This window comes from Ochotona curzoniae, unplaced genomic scaffold (genome assembly GCF_017591425.1).
Source record: "Ochotona curzoniae isolate NIBS_2020 unplaced genomic scaffold, NIBS_Ocur_1.0 contig_1014, whole genome shotgun sequence".
Taxonomy (NCBI): Eukaryota; Metazoa; Chordata; class Mammalia; order Lagomorpha; family Ochotonidae; genus Ochotona; species Ochotona curzoniae.
This window is the reverse complement of record NW_024464920.1, coordinates 20,395,256-20,417,562: the sequence shown is the minus strand read 5'-3', so window position 1 is coordinate 20,417,562 and position 22,307 is coordinate 20,395,256. Positions and strand designations below refer to the sequence as shown.

Sequence of the window (22,307 nt, the reverse complement as noted above, 5' to 3'; positions counted from 1 at the left end):
TGAGATGCAATTATACTAAGCAATTTTGCAATCACACAATGTATAATATCCTTAAATAGGTGTGTATATACAATGTATATATATATATTATACAATTGTTTTCTTTTTAAAAGATTTCTTTTCTTTTTTTTTTTTTTTCACTTGAAGGGCAGATATACAGAGAGAATTAGAGACGGAGAGAAAGGTCTTCTGTCTGCCAGTTCACTAGCCAAGTAGCTGCAATGGCTGGAGATGAGCCAATCTGAGGCCAGGAGCTAGGAGCCTCCTCCGGGTCTCCCATGTGGATGCAGGGTCCCTAGGCCCTAGGCCATCCTCGACTGCCTTCCCAGGCCACAGGCAGGGAGCTGGGAGAGAAGCAGAGCAGCTAGAATATGAACGAGTGCCCATATGGGATCCCAGAAGATGCAAGGCAAGGATTAAGTCACTAGACTATCACTCCAGGCCCAGTAAAATTGTTTTATTTCAAGCCATTACATTTGTGGTAATTTTTATGGATGCAATGATTTGTGACAGCAAAATGCTCAGAAGTAGTGGTACTGTTTCAGAGTAACCTGGAGTAGCAGGAGGATAAAATCCCCAGAAAGCTAATGGATATTTCCGTGAAGCACAAGCAGTGGATTTAAAGGCCAGTCCCTTTGAGTACAGAGGCAGTGAGTCAGAGCACAGAAGAATAAGAGGTTTTAAAGCTCATATACCTGGGCTTGAGTCCTGGCCCTAATGCTTACTAGTTATAAAACATTGTGTCTGTTTTTAAGGTCCTACATGCTTCTGTTTCTCCTTTAAAATAAGATTTTAAATAATTTCTAATATTCATACATAATGTTTATAGTACTATTGTAGGGATTAAATACTTTATATGAGGCACTTAGCAGAATTCTTGGCAAGCACACATTGTTTAACACATGCTAATTGGCATTACAAATGCTTTTTTGGCCTGGTTTTCTGTTTGGTAACACTAAGCTTCCTTGGCATTGCTGGGTCTTCTGGGACATGGTTCTTTCAGTGACTCCTCTAGTGATTGGCTTTCTGAGATCACGGCGCAGTCGCCTAGTGGCTAAAGTCCTTGCCTTGGACGTGCCCAGGATCCCATATGGGCGCCAGTTCCAATCCCAGCAGCCCTGCTTCCCATCCAGCTCCCTGCTTGTGGACTGGAAAAGCAGTAGAGGACGGCCCAAAACCTTGGGATTCTGCACCTGAGTGGGAGACCTGGAGGAGGTTCCTGGCTCCTGGCTCCGGATCGGTTGTGGTCACTTGGGGTGTGATTCATCGGACAGAAGATCTTCCTCTCTGTCTCTTCCTCTCTTTATATCTGCCTTTGTAATAAAACTAAATAAATCTTTAAAAACAAGATGCATGCATAATGGTAGCAGAAGGTGTCACGACAGTTACCGTAGTGTAACAGCCAGGAGAAGCAGAGTTGCTTTGTCAATGTGCTACAATACATTTACAATACGGACTGGTTTTGACTGTGATTAATCTCTATTCTACATCTGGCAATGGAGATCAGATGAAATCTTACTCTTGAATTTCTCAGGATGTTTATGCCACAAGAGACACCGCTTTGTTTGTACTTTTATTCGTTGGGAAACTTAGACATAGATGTCCTCAAAGTCATACTCTAAAATGGAAATGTAATGGTGAGTAAATATTCTTTTTTTATATAAAGTAGATACAGCACGAAGGCCCCCTTATTCATATTCTCTAAATTTTTATCACATAATTGTAAATAATCTTTTCTTATACATTTTAGAAAAATGCAATCTGTTCTCTCTGATTTTCATCCATGCAAGGGAAGGGAAATGACAGCTGATTTTCACTCCAGGAGAGCTGAAAATTAAATTTTTAGGCCTAAGAGGTAAATTCCTCACACAGTACTACAGTTGGTCTATTCTTCATTGCATCCACCATTTATCATGTTCATGTAGGCCATTTCATAACTTGCCTACACAATCTCAAAAAAAGATATAGCTGTGACATTAGCAATTATCTTTTCTCTTATAAACAATAAAGCAATATCTGACAAGAATTTTATTTAATCTGGTCTTTGCTTGATTGGTCAAAGTTAAAAAATTTTTAGAAACATTTCAAGTTAAATCCATCAAATGAACTTCAAATCTTTTATTCTAAGCAATCATAGTTTGAGTTCATAAATGTAACACATTTCATCTAGCCCCTAAAAAAATCAAGTAATTAAAGATCACAAAAGCACTAACATGGCTGCTATGACTGAATACACTGTAAAATTCACGGATGACATGACTTGGTTGTAGTTTGAGGGTTCTTGAAATGGTCACTAGAATTTCATCTCAAGGTGCTGTGATCATGAGTATTACAACTATTATCGTGGCAAGCATGAATTTTCATGTATAATTAAATATGACTCTACCATGTACTATGCAAGAAAAACCATAGCTTGCAAATGACTTTTATGAAGAATGTTCTTGTTGGTGGTTCATAGGCGATTTCGTGAAGATTGATGGAAGAGAATACCTGGCCCAGCAAATGTTTATGTCCACATTGTACATTGCCAACGAGTACTGAATGAACAAAATAGAAGCTTTTGGTAAGACAGCATAAACCTTGGATCCAGTATGGTAGCGTAGTGGCTGAAGTCCTTGCTCCTCGCCTTGTATGCACCAGAATCCCATATGGATGAGTCCTGGCGGCCCTATATCCCATCCAGCTCCCTGTTTGTGGTCTAGGAAAGCAGTCGAGGATGGCCCAGGACCTTGGGACCCTGCATCCACATGGGAGACCCAGAGGAAGCTCCTGGCTCCTAGCTTTGGTTCAGCTTAGTTCTGGCAACTGCAGTCACTTGAGGAGTGAATCAGTAGATGGAAGATCTCTTTGTCTCTCCGCTCTGTAAATGTACCTCTCCAATAAAGTAAAATAAAATTTAAGAAGACTGCAGAAGTCTTAAAGGCTACATATATTTTCCAAAACATTTTTTTTAACAATATTACCATGGGGGCCCGGCGCGGTGGCGCAAGTGGTTAAGTCCTCGCCTTGCACGCCTGGGATCCCATATGGGCGCCGGTTCTAATCCCGGCAGCCCCTCTTCCCTTCCAGCTCCCTGCCTGTGGCCCGGGAAAGCAGTCGAGGACAGCCCAAAGCTTTGGGAACCTGCATCCGCGTGGGAGACCCGGAAGAGGCTCCTGGCTTCGGATCGGCATAGTATCGGCCTGTTGCGACTCACTTGGGGAGTGAATCATCGGACGGAAGATCTTCCTCTCTGTCTCTCCTCTCTGTATATCCACCTTTCCAATGAAAAAATAATAAAAATAAATCTTTAAAAAAATATTACCACGGAAAATATGGCTAAATGAATTTAGAGAACAGATTTTAATTGGTGATGATGGAAGAAATCATGACAGAGCCGAAAGATGTCAGTGTTTGGCTAAGAATAGTGGGTTACCATCCTTATCAGGGTATCAGAGGAGAACGCTTCAATCTCAACAGTGTCATCCCAGTCCATGCCTCCCCATCTCCGGTCTACTGCGTCTGCATGTATTGAATGCTAGCCTTACAACGATGCTCTGCTTCAATCTTAACCAGCCAGAATCCATTCCCACAGCAGGCTGTGCAATCTTTTCAATATGTAAGTCAGATTGGGTCAATGACTTGTATAAAATCCTCCAGTGGCTTCCACTGCAGTAAAATCCAGTTTCCCACAGTAATTTATGAAGCTGTCCATGGCCTGACCCCCACCTATCGTTCTGGCTTCATAATCCACTGCTGCCCTTCTCATGAACTTTTATCTAACTACTCAGCCTTTCTCTTTGTTCCTCAAATATCCAAAAGGTCATGTCTGCCCTATGACTACCATTTTCTTTCTTGGTTTGCTCTTGACGTGCAATCTCTTCATAAATGCTGCCTTCTTTGAGAGTGTTTCCCTGACCACCCACTCAAAAGTCATCACCTAGCCTGTCTCTATTTAAATAATCTTTTTTTTAAGATTTATTTATTGAAAAGTCAGATATACAGAGGAGGAGAGACAGAGAGGAAGATCTTCCATCCAATGATTCACTCCCCAAGTGAGCGCAACGGCCGATGCTATGCCGATTCGATGCCAGGAGCCAGGAACCTCTTCCAGGTCTCCCAAGTGGGTGCAGGGTCCCAAAGCTTTGGGCTGTCCTCGACAGCTTTCCCAGGCCACAAGCAGGGAGCTGGATGGGAAGTGGAGCTGCCGGGATTAGAACCCGCGCCCATATGGGATCCTGGCTCCTTCAAGGCAAGGACTTTAGCCGCTAGGCCACACCACCGGGCCCCTATTTAAATAATCTTTTATAACACTACAAAAGTACCAGTCCCAATGGAATATTTTCATTTATTTGCTTGTCAACTGTCACACTTGAAACATCATCAGGCCCAGCAAGGTTAGCCTAGTGGCTTCAAATTAGCTCAGCTCAGGCCATTGCAGCCACTTAATGAGTGAATCAGTGGATGAAAGATCTTTCTGTCTCTCCTCTCTGTATATCTGACTTTCCAATAAAAATAAACAAATCTTTTTAAAAAAATTAAAGAAACTGTGCTCATCACAATAGAAAGATTTTTGCCTTGCTCAGGCTGATTCTGCAGCTTTATGGTCAGTACCTAGACCATGGAAATGACAAATAAATATTGCTGATTAAATGTAATCTTGGCGGGGCGGGTAGCACAATGGCTCAATTGTCTAGTCTTCCACCTTGCAGTGCTGCCATTGCATATGGGCTCGAGTTTGTGTCCTGTCTGCTATACCCCCCATCCAGCTCCCTACTTATGACTGGAAAAGCAGTGGAAGAAGGTCCAAAATAATGGGTTCCAGAACCCATATGAGAGACCCAGAAGAGGCTCCTGACTCCTGGCTTTGGATTGACTCAGCTCCGGCCATCGCAGTAATTTGGGGAGTGAACCAGTGGATGGAAGATCTTTCTCTCTGTTTATGTAAATCTGCCTTTGTGATAAAAATAAATATTTTAAAAATCTAACCTTAGAATTCATTAGAGTGTATTTTTAGATTGAGATAACAAAACATGACATATGTCCTATAGTTAAACTAACAGGTTAGAAAAGATTGTTGTAGTCCCAGAACTGTGGAAAGATAAATCCTATATACACGTTTTACTTCCCTGTATGATTTCTGCTCTTCAGGAGTATCACAAAACCAGGAAACATCACGTTATAACAAATATTGCCATTGATTCAAATTGTAATCTGATAGTTCATGACTTAAAACCACCATTACCTATTAGCACTTTCCAAAAAACATTGTGAAGCCTCACTGCAAATCCACCTCAACTGTCATTTCCATAGGACAGATAGCGGAAGTTACATAACTGCAGAATATCTGATGTTGCCAGATGCAATACCTGGCAAGAAATAATCCTATCTTCTTCCAAGAGCGATTGTGGGGAAATCCCAATAGGTATTTCAGCTTCAGGTCATCTCTTTCAGAAGCGGGGTTTTAATGGTACTTGCCTGGAAGGATTTTTCTGAGTATTTGAGATCATCTGTGGTAAGCAAATGGTAGGCAATTCAAATACAGTGACTTGCTATTGATCTTTTTCTTGAAAACTTACAACAAAAATCTGATTTAACATCCTTTATCACAAAAAGGAGTTTAGGACAAGACAGGGGCTTCTTGGACACATTTTAAATGAGCACCTTAGAGATACTCCAGGATTTCTCAACAACATGGAAACTAGCCAGATCTTGGTTTCTTTTTTTCCAGTGGGGCATTTTGCTAATGTTTCTAAAGCAGCTGCTCCCAGGGGCAGCACCTGAAGGCTGTGCCCTGATTCTGAAGTGTTCCTACTGTGTGCAAAGCCAGTCATCCAAAGGGGATGAGCTCTGAGTAGGGTCCAGTTCACACGCCTCGCAACTGGTTTTAGACCAGAGGGCTTGGGTTAGCATAGAGGCTGCATTTTGCTTGTTCGCATAAAAGGAATCCTAAAATCTGCAAGTTATTTTCCAACATGTTTTACCACTGTGGAAAAAATAGCCAGATGAATGACACGTAATCTGTCTTGCTCATATTTCTTGAGAACGCTGTCTTTGTTTTAATTGACTTTTGTTTGAATTCTTCAATGTAACTGGATAATTCCTTTCACTCTGGCCATCTGAGAAACTATATTCTACAAAGATATCAATCGCACTCGTCTCTACAGGACTCCCCCTGCATGAAGGCGCCGCTCACCTATGACATATGGTTTTGCTGTGTTTGCTGTTGCTGCTGAATGAGCAGTTGCTGCTGCTGCCGACGCCGGGCTGTCCGTAGCTTTTCAAAACGAGCCTCCATTTCTTCCAGGACCTTTGGGGTGTATCGGACCACCAGCTTGACACTGTCCTTAGCAGCTTTGAGCAGTTCCACAGCTTTCTCGTGATGCTCTCCTTCCACACTCTGAAAGGACAGGGATATGTCTTAAAGAGGAATACTTCAATGTTCTTTGCTCTAATGCAGAAATCGGAAATCAGTTTTCATGTTAAAGGCCCAAGGTTGAAATAACAAGGTATGGAAAAAGGAGTTCAATTCTATCTTCTTACATCTATAGCTACAATTCTGCCCTGGACTGCGGATGGATTGAGTGGGAATTTGACTTAGGAGGCTGACACACAATAAAGTCTACATGATAATGCCAACATGTAAAATTCCCTTTGGAAGAAAATGTTTGAAAAAAATATTGATGAAAGAGACTTTTCCTATCAGATTTTGGAGTTTATGAAGAATCTACAATCATTACAATATTGTTTTATTAGGTTAGTAAGAGATAGGAGACAGTAGAACCTAATAGACTGGACATAATGAACCATTTGTAAAGCATTATTATGATACATATAAAATTGGGACCCCAATGGAAGATTATTAAATAATGATCCTGAAAACAAATAATGAATAACACAGAACAGTCGAGAGCCTAAACCCACATATATGCATGCGAAATATAATGTATTACATACAAATTAGTTTGATTAAATAAACAAAACAATTAAAACAAAAGCAAATGTTCATCATCTTACAGAAGGAAAATCTTCAATAAAAATATCAAAGGGTAAACCCCCCCCAAATCATATTTATAGAATGTGAATTTTCACAAGTAGTATACACACCCTAAAGCCCAAAGGACAAATAATAAATAAGAAAAATACTTTTAATATATAACAATCATTTTTAATATTCTTCATATGAGAAACTTTTATAAGTCAACAAAGATGTCAGTAAAATGAGCAAGTGACATGAATACAAAACTAATAAAAAACAAGCAAAAAATTTTATAGGATATGATTTGATGCCTATTCATAAGGTAGATAAGATAATACAGAAAGAAAAAATAGCTCTTAATCTTCAAGTTTCAAAATAGTCTTTCAAACATCATGAAGCAGCAATAGGATGGAGGAACTATTTTTACTGTAAACTGAGAACTGTTTCTTTCCCAGTTCTGTCAAGAGTTTCTGGGTTGGGGGAGGGAGAAACAAAAAGCAAGAAGGCTGTAATCACACTGTACCGGACCTTAAAACACACACTGGCTTCCCACACACAGCTCATCCCATGCCTCCTCTGTTCCCAGAACAGGTCATGCTGTCCCATTTTACAGGGCTAACATGCAAAGGCTTGTCTGCCTAGTGGCACAGGAAATGTCTGGAAACACAGTCTCGATGTGATATATAGCGATTGAGCTAGGCTTAAAGACTATCAGAATAACCAGGGTTGCTAGGAGTACAGTTTGCCCCAATCGGCTAAATTGCATTTTCATAGCCCATGCAGTAGGGAGACTCTAAGTGGAGATTAAACGGTATCACAGAAAAGAAAATTCAATGGAAGCACACTTTAGTTACATCCTGAGATTTTTAAAAACATTTATTTACTTTTGTTGGAAAAGCAGATTTACAGACAGTAGGAAAGACAAAGATCTTCCATCCTCCAGGTTCACTTCTCAAACTGGCTTTAAAGGCCAGAGTTGGGCCAGTCCAAAGCCAGGAACCTCTTCTAGACCTTCCCATATGGGTGCAGAGACTTGGGCTATCTTCCACTGCTTTCTCAGGCCGTAAGCAGAGAGCTGGATTGGAAGTGGAGTAGCTGGGACATGAACCCATGTCTTTATAGGATGCCATAGCCTGCAGATAATTAGCTTGTTGAGCCATAGTGCTGGCCCATTTCTAGAGGTTTATAATGAGTACTAGTACATATGTTTGGAGAATTTAGGGGGCTTAGTTCCATTCCAACATTTGTTCAAAAAGATGGATACAGACTGAGAAAGGAAAAAGCTTAAATTTATCAATGAGTTGTCATCGCTAGCCTATAAGAGTGCCATTTTTTATCTGCGTATTGGGCAAACAACAGGGGAAGAAGAAACGAATGGGCTAAGCCCTGAAGGCAATTTACATCCTTTGTTCTATTTAGGTTAAAAGCAGACTCAGAGTGAATTGTTATATGCGGTTGAAACTAAAGAAAAACTTGTTTGATGATGAATTTCATTCTTTTAATTAGTCATTTATTTATTGACTTAGTCATTCAGCAGATCTTTATGAAACAGATCTGGTTATATTCAGCTAAATTCTTTGTAGGAACATGGAGAACAGAAAAACTTGGACAACACTGTCTTTTATAAATTCTATTTTCAGAATGCTTGTGATTTCATCTTCTCCCCAATATGATTTGTAACTGGATAGAACTTCCCTTTCAGAGAAAAATGTGGTGGTATGGTTTTCTACACCTTCCTCTATTTTCTAAGATGGAAACTTCCTGGTCCATCAATTTTCTATGCCAGATGGCTAGTCTCCAGACTCTCCTTTGGTTTTTGTTCCCTTTGCTTTTATTTAATAAGGTTGGAGACTTTGGCCCAAATCCTGAGAACCCCATTAGCCAGCCCATAGGTGTCTTGTGATTGCGAGGCAACACAGGAGGGCCTGAGGCTGTCAGGCACTGCCACAGGATCACACAGTAGGGTCACATGGCATGCCCCCAAGGCCAGCTTGCACAACTAGCAAGTTTATCTTATTTCACCATGATTCTGCTGTTCCTTGCAGCTGCAAATTCATGAAAAGCAGACTCCATGGTCAAGTTGGGGATTCCGATGCTTTATGTAGCTTAGAAGGCGTCAGATTTCTTGGTGGCTCGGAGGAGTCGACCATCTCTTGACTGTCTTCATCTTTGTCTTTCTCTCAGGTGACACCTGGGCAGCATCACACCCTATTTCTACCAGTGAAAGCACTTTCTTGAAAGGTAATGTAAATTGTAATAATGAATAAGTACAATTAAACCCTAGAGATAGTTGTTAGAGATTTGAAGAAGTATAAATGTGCCTGGTAAATTTATTATTTCAAACACTCCTAATCATCGTTTTTAGAAGAAAGCTAACTTTTGTCTGAAGTAGACTTCTTTTCACTGGCCTTGACTACTTTTTTTTTTTTAAGATTTATTTATTTTTATTGCAAAGTCAGATGTACAGAGAGGAGGAGAGACAGAGAGAAAGATCTTCTGTCCAATGATTTACTCCTCAAGTGACTACGATGGCTGGTGCTGTGCATATCTGAAGCCAGGAGCCAGGAGCTTCTTCTGGGTCTCCCACATGGGTGCAGAGACCCAAGGCTTTGGGCCATCCTCGACTGCATTCCCAGGCCACAAACAGGGACCTAGATAGGAAGCAGGGATGCCAGGATTAGAACTGGCGCCCATATGGGATCCTTGGCATGTTCAAGGCATGGACTTTAGCATCTAGGCTACCGTGCCAGGCCCTGGTCTTGCCTATTTTATAAATATTTTGATTGTGTATGCTGGTCATTGTAAGCTGTTATTTTTCTTTGGAATTTCTTAGTAATCAATAAAAAGTTTTAATAAAATGGCAGATTTCTTTCCTCCATCCCCCTTTCCCTCACTCCTATATATTTTTTTCCTGTTTATTTTTTGGTTCCCTCCAAAGTAAGAAGAGAAAAACACATCATATTTCCCTGGCAGTCTAGGAATAAGAAGAGTCCAAAAGATTTGCTAAGTTATAAAATAAATGTTGCTGTGTAAACATTTGTTGCTAGGTATTTCTTGAGCCCTAAAGTTGTCATTGATTCCTTCTCAATTTTTTTAAACAAGATTTATTTTATTTTTATTGAAAAGGCAAATATACAGAGAGGAAGATCTTCCATTTGCTGATTCACTCCCCAAGCAGCCACAATGGCCTGAGCTGTGCTGATCTGAAGCCAGGAGCCCAGAGCTCCTCCAGGTCTTCCACATGGGTGAAAGATACCAAGGCTTTGGGCTGTCCTTGACTGCTTTCCCAGGCCACATGCATGGAGCTGGATGGGAAGTAGGGCTGCTGGGACATGAACCAGTGGCCTTATGGGATCCTGGTGTATGCAAGGCGAGGACTTAAGCCGCAAGACTACAGTGCAGGGCCCAAATTCTTTCTCACTTACTGAATTTATGCTTTATTTGTAACTAAATACTTAAAACATGTTTTGAAATGGCATAGACTGCCTAACAAAGCAAAACGGCATAGATTCTTTAACAAAACTAGGGAGTTGAACAAGTCTTTCTCAAGAATTATCCTGTGCAGTAACTGATTCCAGCTGGAACAATGGCTGAACACCTGACGCTTCCAGAGAGGATGCGACTGTGGTTCTTGGTCATCGGAGGAGAACTGGGGACCCTTCTGATGTTACAGTAAAGCCCCCTCATCGACATAAAACCTCAAGTTCTGTGTGCTTAAGTTTAGTTCTTTTAAGAGTTTTTGCTGTATGTGTTATAACCTGAGAAGTCCTTTTGCATAAAATAATTTAGCTAGCTGTTTCCATGGACATCTGATAACAGCTAGATTTTACTTGAGAAGAGGAGGTGTGGTGAAAAAGTTATGAGATTATACAAGAGGCTCAGAAAACACTGCAACAAAACAAAGTGTGATACAAAAAAATAAAAGACTCTACCTTCAAGAACCTCTCCCATTCCATCATTGTGCCTCAGTGGACCACGGCCAGTCACTGAAATGAATTACATTTCACTAGGAAGAATGGACATTTCTAACTTGAAAATATGTTTGCCTTAAAATTTCTTTAACAATTCATGTAAATCAATATGAGCTGGGAGTTTAAATAGTTTTATTAGTTTCCAAAATTCGAAGGTATAAGCAAAATGCTACACTCATCAGATTTTAAGAACTGGATATTTGTGAATGTTGCTACATTTTCATCTAGAAAGCTGGGGAAGCATAGCTCACCAAGCAGCCAAATGCATTCTTGTTTCATCCCACGGTCTCAGGTTTAAGCCCAAGGAGACTTAAAGGTCGGAGAATGTGACAGGCAAACAAGCCAAACTCCAATACAGCTACATTCTGATCTCCCCATAGTGCTTCCATTTCCACAAATTGTGAGGGATCAAAACAGCTGCAATTTCTGGTTTGCTCAATTTCCTAGCTGATTAAGAAGCATCTCTAATATGTGACAGTTTGGAGTGCACCGCATAAACAAATCTTCCCATGACTGGTGTTTCCCTCAATTCATGAGAGAGTTAAAGCTTGACCCTGGCCAGTGGGTAGACCCTAGAGAAACATACCTACACTGGGAAGGAATCGTGTAATATCATTTGCCAAATGCTCCACGCACAGGTCTTCCTGTAGAATTTTCTTTATGGGGATTATAAGATATCATGGCAATTCAGTTTGGTGACTGGTAATAAAGAAATGCTTTGCTAGCAAGCCAAGACTTAGCAATACCTCTTGTTTATATTAGGCATATCTGGAGTCAATTTTTAAAAATATTTGTTTTTACTTGTAAGGCACAGTTACAGAGAGGAGAGACTGAGAGAGAATTCTTCCATGCTCTGATTCAGTACTCAATTGGCTATAAATGATTGGAGCTGAGCTGATGTGAAAACAGGAGCCAGAAGCCTCCTCCAGGTTTTTCCTGTGAGCCCAAGTTAAACCATCTTCCACTAATCTGCCCGGGCATAAACAGGGAGCTGGATCAGAGCGGAGCAGCTGCGACACAAATTGGCATCTACATGGTGCCAGAGGCTTCGTCTACTCTGCCATGGATACCAGCCCTTGGGGTCAGTTTTACATATTGGATACTAATTGACATCAGTCATTCCTTTGGTTAAAAGGCCAAGAGATGTCATCAAAGACTAAAAGATATCCAAAGTATTAGGCTATAATATCTCAAAGCAACTATCTACCTGAGAAATTCAGACCATTGGATTTAAAGACTCTTACATACAATCTAATTTACTTAGTGAATATCATAAACCATAAGGCAGGGCCAGTGTAGTGGCACATGAGTTAATCTGCCACCTGGGACTCTGACATCCCATCTGAGTGCTTGTTTGAGTCCTGGCTGTTCTGCTTCTGACTCAGTTCCCTGCTAATGTGAGCAGCAAAACAGAGGGAGTTGGCCCAAGCACTCCAGCCCCTTCCCACACATCACCAACCGGCATCCAGGTATTGAGTTCCAGACTCGTGGCTGTGGCCTGGCCCAGCCCTGGATAGTGGGGCCATTTGGGGAGTGAGCCAGTGAATGGAAAGTTTCTCTCTCTCTCTCCCCTTCTGCAACTCTGCTTTTCACATAGAATAAATAGAATCTTAAAAAATATAAAGAAACAGCAACCAAGCATGGCTGTGCCCTAGTCCATCTTATAAATGTGTCAGTTGAAGGGCTGGACTAAGACTCACTGTGCTTGATGACTGCCTACTCAATAATCGCATGCTACTTTTCTAACTTAACTAGAAATGAGGCACAGGTCTGTTTTCGGGTGATGCGACAGGAAAGTGTTTGGTTGCATGAGGCTGGCTACCCAAAGAGCTCATTAGTGGGGTTCGAGTCTCACCTTTGAAAGACTCCATGTGACCAAAGATCTATTCCTTTACCACAAAGATAATGGTAATTGATTATTTTGCTCTTCTGTTAATTTTTCTTCATTAATATTGTTTTAAGAATATGGGTTTATACATATACATACACACACACACATATATATACATATACATATAAAATGTGTGTATGAATAGTATGTGGACTCTAACATTTAGTCAGAGTGTTTATTATCAGACAGTTGAATTATATCTAATACTCACAAAAATATTATTAAATTTGACTTGGTAACCCAGGTAGTAAGCAGAAGAGAGCAAACTAAACTGAGATCTGTTTCCAGAAATTAGGCTCATATCTACCTACCAAGAGCCTTATGGAAATACTAAGCTAAGACACGGCTTTCCTATCCACAGCATTTTTGGATAAGTAGTCCTTCTTTTGAAAATACTTATTTATTTGTTTAAGAGCCAGAGTTGAGAGAGAGAAAGGGAGAGACAGAAAGAGATCTTCCATCTGTTGTTGAGCAAGGAGCCTGGAACTCCATGTAGGGGCAGCGCCATCTTCCACGCCTTCACAGGCACATTATCAGGAAGCTGCATTAGAAATGGAGCAGCCGGTACTTGAAAGATTGCTAATATGGGGTGCCGAGTATTGAAGGATGCAGCTTAACTTTCTTTCTCACAATGCTGGCCTCCGATAATGGTTCTTTATTTAAAAAGGAGAGGAGGTGGGATGAGGAGGAGAGAGGGAAAGAGAGAGAGAGAGAGAGAGAGAGAGAGAGAAAGAGAGAGAGAGAAAGAGAGAGAAAGTCTTCAATTGATGATTATTCCCCACATACCTGCGATAGCCAGGTCTGATCCAAACTGAAACCAGGCGCCTGAAACTCCCGTCCAGGTCTCTACAGTGAATGGCAGAGGCCCACCGTTCACTTTCATCTCAGGCAAACTAGCAGGAATACAGATTGGGAGGGGAGTATCCAGGATTCAAACTGGCATTCAGATATTGCAATGCCACTGTGCCACAATGCTGGCCCCAGATCTTCAACTTGAGTGTACGCAGAAAGCAGCCGAGGACCATTTTAAACACAGAGACCTAGGCTATTCCTAGATTTGCATGTAGGAGTCTACAGTTTTGTGACCCTTGTTGAATATATTGACTGTTTACAAAATTCTGATCTAGCCAGCCTGTCATTGACATGCAGATTAGTGTTTGGACACACAACCGCACACCATAACTAACGCATCTAGTAAATGCCACCTCAAGGGATTCTCTACGGCATCACTGCAGAAGGGCTTGGTGGGAGGACAGAAATCTTCTAATTCTGCCCGAATGCGGCTACTTTACCATCAGCATTTTGGGTGATTAACAGCAAGCTATGTTAATTAGCTATCTGATTAGGGAAGGAGTATCTCAGAGCGCACATTATACAGGAAAGGTGCAGAAAAGAGCCACGCGATTCTTTGAGCTTTCCCTTTTCTCAACGATGTTAATTTTCCTGTTCTAAATGCATTCTCTTTTGCTTAAGAAAAGTGACAAGTGTATAAAAAGTATCACATTTATCCCTTGGAAACAATATGCTAATGCTCACCCCGGTACTTTGTTCCTGCCTACTTGCTAATATCTATCTCAGCACACTGTAATTCATCAGTTTATAATCATTCTGCTGCCACCACACTGTCCAAGGGCAGAATGAGTCTTTAACCCATCCATCTCTGTGCTGTGCATCTTTCCTGTGCTCAGTAAGTACTGAGTCAATGAATAAAACATCTATTTAATTTTTTTTCTGTTAGGCAAAGGGCTTGTACTTGCAGAGTTTGAATTTGAGCTGCTTCAGTTACCAGCTCTGCAGCCACAGACATGCTATTTGATATCTACTGCTCAATTTTCTTATATCTAACCTTCGCTTTTCTTTCCTGCAAAATGGGCTTCATGGAGAACCTGACATACACCCGGGCACCTGGAGGAGTGCCTACCACTTGCAATGAGCCCATCACGTGTTAGCTCTTTGTTGAAGAACTTCCTCCTGGGTGGTAATCTTGTTGCTGGGTTTCAGATGCTTAAGAACAACAGCAGCAACATAATTTGATTTTGCCTTTAGAGTACACAGACCTTTCCTTTCTGTAATCTAGGAAGCTAAAGTTTACTAAATAGATGCATAGTGATTGGGGTCTGGTGGATAAATATTTAGAACTACAAAGGTGACTCCAATGCTTTTAATCAGTCTCAAGTAATTTAGTAGCATCAGTGCCATCCATACAATTGATATGCTAATTGCAAATGATCATTAGTTATTCATGAAAACCTCTTCCCTCCCCAGTGTCAGGCTTTGTTAGGGTAGAGGTGTGTAGAAGATTCACGTGAATGGTGCATGCATAATGTGAGGGACCTGAGAGAGGGGAATCAGCAAATCGCCCAACACCACAGAGAGCAAGGAGGTTAACGGGAAAAGGTGTACATAATCACATGTTTTTATCCAGTGAGAACAGTTTTAAATACAAAAACTTTTAATTATGAAAGCGATGAAAGAATGCAGTGCATTAGCAGTAGGTCCTATGTGGGGAACCCTAAATCAAGCAAGTCTTTAGCAAAAAAAAAAATCACGTGAGAAATCAGACATTCACCACTCTAACATTCATTTCAGCCTAGCTTTTAGATCTGGTGACTGAAACTAGAAACAAAGGCAGTGACTCTGCTACAACCCAGCGGCACTGCTTCATGGGAACCGCTCAACGCCTGTCCTGGTATCAGAACGAGGGGAAGAACCATGATGGCAATTGACTAGATTAGCCATGCATGTGTGCACACCTAGACACATGACCATCTTCAGGACGTGTGAGCTCTGGAAGTGTGAAAATAAAACTTCCTAGAGAAGTACTTCTTGAAAATATCATCTCCAAATGAGTCTGTTAAATGTGTTAAAGGTTTATTTGAAAAGCAAAGTAACAGAGAGAGAGAGAGAGAGAAGTGGAGAGAGAGAGAGAGACTTTCCATCCACTGTTTCAATCCCTAAATGCCTACTATAGTCAGTAACTGGCCTAGACCACGCACAGGAGCCCACAATTCTAACTGGCTGTCCTAACTGCTCGCTTTTTAGTGGCAGATTTCGTTTAGACCTGTGAGATGACAGGGACACCCTCCCAGCTGGGATTCGCACTGACCTGTGCTTCCGTCATATATTTTGTGCCTGTTCTAGTTCTTATAACCCAAAACATTCCTCAATATTCTCCAGGGAGCAGAGCCTCCTGCAAATGTTTCTAAGCTGCGGTGTCAAGATCACCAGTGTCCAATATCTGCTTCCAGGGCGGCTTTCGCAACAGGCAATGGGAGAGTGGTGATCATTTCCTGCTCCCCAAATGTATCCTCCTCCCTACTAAACACAATCATAATGCTATTTAAAAGTGCAAATACATCTTAGTCACTAAAAGTGACTCCTTAATCAAACTAGCATGCCTGTAGCAGAGCCAAGTAACTCAGTGGAAACATAAGCAGTGGGTTCAGGAGCAGGTGGGTTGAATGTTAGACCTCTCCTTCATGTGCCTCAGTTTTCACATTGAGACGTACAGCTTTATCACTAAAAATCCCAGGAAATGTCTTAGTACCAATAAACTGTGACAGCAGGTCTCCTGTTTAAATACAGCAATATGTTGCAAAAATCCAAGAATGCATAATAGGAACAGACATTGTGGTACAGAAGGTTAAGTCAGCACTTGGATGTCCACATTTCATTTAGGAATGTGTGGCATGGAGTCTTGTCTCTGCTTCTGATCCAGCTTCCTGCTAATGCACACTCTGAGAAGCACAGATGGTGGTTCCAGTACTTGGACCATGCCATCCTTAAGGAAGACTGGGATGGAGTCTTTGGCTCCTGGCTTTGGCCTGGCCCATAGTGGAAGCTGCGACCATTTGGGTAGTGAATCAGCAGATGGAAGATCTCTTCTCTCTCTATGTGTGCCTGAAAAGGTGGTGATTTTAAATGTCTATAATTTATTTTAAAATAATTTATGTAGTGAAATAATTTATTTGAACAAGGTAAACAACATGTCAGAGAGAGAGATAGTCACTCCCATTTGCTCTTTTTCTCTCCAAACAAAACTGCAGAAGATTGTGAGTGGGCCCAGCTGAGATAAGCTGGAGTCTCCCCATGTAAAGTGCAAAGACTGACCTGCCTGAGGCATCACTGCTTCCTCCAGGGAGAGTGTTAGCAGAAAGCTGTAATCCGAGGAGACCTTGGGACTCTAACCCAGACACTTGCATATGGAACATGAGGATCCCAATCTCTAATGACTGGGCCAAATGCAGTTCCTTGTTTCTGTTTTCACACTCAACAACCCTTAAGCCATTTGAATTTTCATTGCATAAAAGGGAAAGAAAGAGGTTTTTCTTTTCCAATCAAAGAGGATGGGCTAGTGAACACCAAAGGGTAACATGAAGGAGGAGATATTCGAAAGAGTACAGTTGAGTCTGTTTTGCTCACTCTGTAATTTTGCCAAGACCCTAAAATCAGAACTAGTAACATGGAATATTCTGCTATTACAAAATCCCAAGTGAGATCCTGCCTGGCTTAAAAGGGCTCTGTTAGTTTACAAGAAATAGCCAGATGGAGGTAAGGGCTTTTAAATATTCATGAAGCAATGTTGCATACCTGGACATATAATGAGACACCTGAGGGAAAACAACAAAGCCCAGAATTCACATAGTCTACAATGATTTACTTTCATTTAATCTTATTTCATTTCATTTCGTGGATTGGCAGAGAGAGAGAGTCAAATGCTAGAGCTACAGAGGGGAGGGGAAGAAGGAGAGGGAGGAAGAGAAAGAGACAGAGTCTTCCATTTATTGGTTTTCTTGCAAATACCTGCACATTTGAAACAAGCAGGGCCAGGAAGTAGTCTGGATCCCAGAACTCCATCTGGGTCTCCCATGTCAGTGGCAAGGACACAAGTCCTTGAGTCATCACCTGAACTCAGGACCACATAGATTCCTGTGTCTCAGGTGTCACCTCAAACACTGCACCAAATGCCTACCCCTCCAACTTGGACTGTATGGCTGATGGTTTGTTATGGTTGGGACAGCAATCCCGATAACAAAGGGTATTGTAGACAATTCTGTGAGCTAGAAAAGGGCGTGACTACAGGAATATTGTGACAGCTTTTCCTCCTCTCAGCCCAGCACACAGCATCCTGTCTCCTTTTCACCTAGAGGACAGTGTATTATGTAGTAACACCAAATAACATATTTAAGGATCCTGTCAAGTAGGAATTTTTTTTTTCATCTTTCCTTCAGTATCCTACTAATGGAAATCATAGATTTCTAAAGGATGTCATTGAGACAACAATAGATTGCTGAAACTATTCACCTGAACTCACAAGACACTCCTCAGCATCTAACTTATTGTAAAATCCTGGAAGCCCAGGTAATTAATATCAAGTGTGTGTGTGTGTGTGTGTGTTTGCACGCGGGCATGTGTGTACATGTGGGGAGTCATTGCAAATACAAGCAGAAGTTGCCTGATCCTTTGCCGTCACCTGTGTTTTCCATGAAATGTAAAGCAACATGGACACTTGCGTTACACCGTACCATGAATAACAGTGCATTAATAATAGCTATGCTATTTAACTTGCCTATATATATATTCAATATTACAGATGACTTCTTGTAGAAGAAAAAGTGACAATTTAAAAGATGTTTCAGGTTTACTGTCCAATGTCTTTCTGAGCCTGTGTATAAATGCCTTTTCCAATTAAATACACACCCACAGAATATTCTTTCCATTTGTTACCGTTGATAGATCCTGACTTTCTTTGTTTAATTTAAATTGTCTTACTGGCTCAAATTCCTAAGGACGCTTTTCCAGCCCTGCTCTGCAGTTCCTACTATCACTAGTCATGCAGCTACTCAATCTAGACACCCTGGGGATATCTTTATCTCTCTCTACAACCCTACATCTCATTAACTTGCAAGGGTGAAGGCGGGCTGATACCCATTCACACACCATCAGGGCTCTTTTTCTCTGCCTTAGGAATTCTTGCTTGGATTTCAAATTAACTTTCAGCTTCATTCTTGTCTAAAATTTTCTCCAAATTTCAACCAGAGCACCTAAACTTTGCATGCCTTTGCTAAATTCTGGTGAAGAACACAAAGAACCCAGCGTGGTGTACCCTGTCCTTGAGGGCCAAGGCCTTGCCGTGTTGATGGTTCTACCCTTAAAAAAACAATACACACTTCTCTCACGTTGTTTACTTAGACATGCAGAAGACCTGACTTTAAAATTTGGGCCCAAATATTACAGCTGTAAGAAAGTTATTTCATTTCCCTGTGGTCCTTTCAAAGAAGTCAATTCAGAATTACTGAATTACCCATATAGAGTTCCAAGTAACTGACCCAGATAATACAATACATCGAATAAGTGGGGGTTTTTTATTCAGGAGTGTTTTCTCATTTTCTAAACTCGTAAAAGGAAAATGCCTGAATGTATGCAAAACAGCTCGCTGGAGCGAACAGCTTGCACTCTATTCTTAACATTAAACTTCATTATAGAAATAACATCACTGGGCCAGCAAGAAGGCTCAATTGGCTAATCCTCAGTATTTAAGCACTGGGATCCCATCTGGGCACTGGTTTGTGTCCCAGTTGCTCCACTTCCCATCCAGCTCCCTGCTTGTGGCCTGGGAAAGCCTTGGGAGGCCAGGAGGAGGCTGATGGCCCCTGGCTTCAGGTAGGCTCACTCTGCGCTGTCGCACCCACTCGGGAAATGAACCAGCAGGTGAAAGATCTTTATTTTTCATTCTCCTTATAAATCTGATCTCTTTTCAATAATATTAAAAAAAAGTTCTTCTTCCTTTTTTTTTTTCTTAAGGAAGATGTTTCTGAAACAACCATATGGTGTGGCCATACCAAGGCAACTGCAAGCGGGACTTGAAATTAAATAACTATATAGTAGCTTAATTTTTATGCTGGTAACTTTGTATGACCCATGAATACTATTACAAATATTCAAATGTCCTTGGCATTGAAAAAGTGTCCTATCTCTGTATGTCACTTGCTTCAAACAGGATACAAACACTTTAGAGTGGCCTACAAAGCCTTCTCTCTCCACTCTCAGTTGGCCTCTCCAATCTCCATTCTAAGACTCTCCCCGTTATGCCCGAAGCAGAGCAGGGCTTCCTTTTTCTATTGCACAGGTGTAGTTCATTGCGGCCAGACTCTGATTCATTCTCACAAAGTTCCTACTTAAAAGATGCTGAGTTTCACCACTAGTTATTGAGGTATGAAGTCTGGAAGAGGATAAATATTACTCATATTTTAAGAGATTAGGAAGATATTGTGAAGGATTGGGTGAAATTCATATTCACATACAATATGAAAGTAGAAATTCATGTAGGTTTATTGGAGGCCAGCTTGGCAGTGTCTGCTAAAGTGAATTAGGCAATATCCTCTAACTTGATTTGCCAGATGTCAGTATCCATTCTAAAAAGTTCCTCTCTCATACATATAAAGGTTTTCATTGACCAGTGTTCACAGTAGCATCATAAAGGCCATCAATGGGATATGGTTAAATTAACCATGACACCCAGATACCATGAGATATTCAACGGCAGATTTTAAAACAACCTAGATACCAATAAGGCAGGAACTCTAAGATACATATCTAATTAAGAAAGCAAATCAAGAATAATAAGCATATTTAAAAATATGAATGCATTTTTAAAGTTAGAAAAATAAGAACATGAAACAACACTAATAAAAAACCCTTTAACATTAATTGTTTACTGCCAGGTACTATTAAGTACTTTAAGTGCCAAGTGCGAATTTTATAAATGAGGAAACTGAGTCAGAGAATGGTTCAGTAAATTTCCATAGTCACACTATTAATGCATAACAAGTTCATCTCCAGATCCTGACTTAACCACAACACTTCACTGTCTCATGTTTCTGAATAAAAATAAAGAGATGAGTAAGAGACTGTGTGTATGTATGCATCAATGCAAAGAAAAAGTTTGGATGAGTAGCATTGCAATAATATTTATGCAGGAAGGGAGAAGGAAGGAGCTGGAATGGAAGGAAGCAAGGAAGGAAAATGTAACTTCTTTTGATCTGATTTTAGTCTTTCCAACTGAATTATCTGAAAATTGTATAAGGATGGACTCACATATTTCTTGTATAATCCTTTAATATAATAGTCCAGTATCATTACAAAGATAATGACACAGGTCATTCTGCAACAGACTGAAGAAGGGGGACAAAAAGATCACTTTGTTTCGATGGTGCTTTACTGCATAAGGCTTTTCCGGCCTTTGAAGTCATTTGAGAAAAAAAAAATTACCACTGCAATTGCATGAGTAAATCAGGTGAGATGAAGGGATTTTACCTGAATTAGCTGAGAAATGATTTAGTGTGCTGTGAGAAAGCTTCAAAAACCCCAATTATAGAGGTGGGCCATGGTGCAGTGTTTAAGACACTGGCCGGGGACACCCACAGCTCATTCTGGAGTGCTTGAGTTTGCATCTCTGTTCTGCTTCCAATTCCAGCTTGTTGCTAAAATGCGCCCTGGGAGGCTGCAAGTGACAGCTTCGTCAGTGATGTCCCTGTCAGCCCTGTGGGAGCCCTGGACTGAGTTCTGGTCTCCCGCTTCAGGCTGGTCCATCCCTGTCTCAATTACAGAGAGCTCTGCGGCAGTGACTCCTAGGAGAAAGATCTTTTTTTCTGTCTCTACTTTTCCAATATAAAAAAAAAAAAAGTTAGGAAAAAAGCCTTATTTCCATGAAATTCCAACTAAACCTAGCTTGAACAATTGTAGTTGAATAGTCCGTTGTGGTGTAATTACTTGGCCAAAACCTGGTTTTTTATTCCCTCTCAGCTGTTTCTGAACTGGAGCCAAGATCTCAGTTCTAGGACCTGACAGTCACTCATGTTTCAGCAGCCATGCTACAAATCCACATTTTCAGGGACCACTGTTACCCTGGGAAATGGTGAGGAAGGATTATGAAATACTTCATGTTTAAATTTTTCTTTTTCAAAATCTAAGGGCTCCCAAGATGGAAACTTGCAGCCATCTCAATATTGATTGATTTAAGAGCCCGGAGAGCTATAAATCTGTTGACCTAGGAATTTTTCTAAGAAATAAATAAGTAGGCTTCAAGTCTCTTCTTTAATCTGATTTTTAATTTTTTATTCTATTTTCTCCCTCCCCAAACAACCCTCATTGTAACAAGGAAAAGAAACATTGCCATTTGCTTTGTAGATTCATAGCGAGGGTATGCATATCCTCACACTGAGAATCCAGCTTTAACCTAGCCTCTGCTTGTCACCACTTTTTTTTTTTAAAGATTTATTTTAATTTTATCAGAAAGTCAGGTATATCTGAGGAGGAGAAACAGATTGCAATGGCCGGAGCTGAACTGATCCGAACACAGGAGACACTTCTAGGTCTCCCATGCAGGAGCAGGGTCCCCAGGCTTTGGGCTGTCCTCGACTGCTTTCCTAGGCCACAAGCTGGGAGCTGGAATGGAAGTTAGGCCACCTGCACATGAACCGGTGCA

General features: G+C 40.9%; 1 protein-coding gene across 4 annotated transcripts in view; it reads right to left on the bottom strand.

The window, feature by feature from the left end:
- The window catches only part of LIN7A (lin-7 homolog A, crumbs cell polarity complex component), a 138,841-nt gene that overhangs the window by 5,148 nt on the left and 111,386 nt on the right, over positions 1-22,307 (bottom strand). For all 4 annotated transcript variants that reach the window (XM_040989920.1, XM_040989925.1, XM_040989921.1 and 1 more), the window contains one exon: positions 6,176-6,379. In XM_040989920.1, coding sequence (XP_040845854.1) covers positions 6,176-6,379 — 204 coding nt within the window. The remainder of the gene's footprint in view (positions 1-6,175; positions 6,380-22,307) is intronic.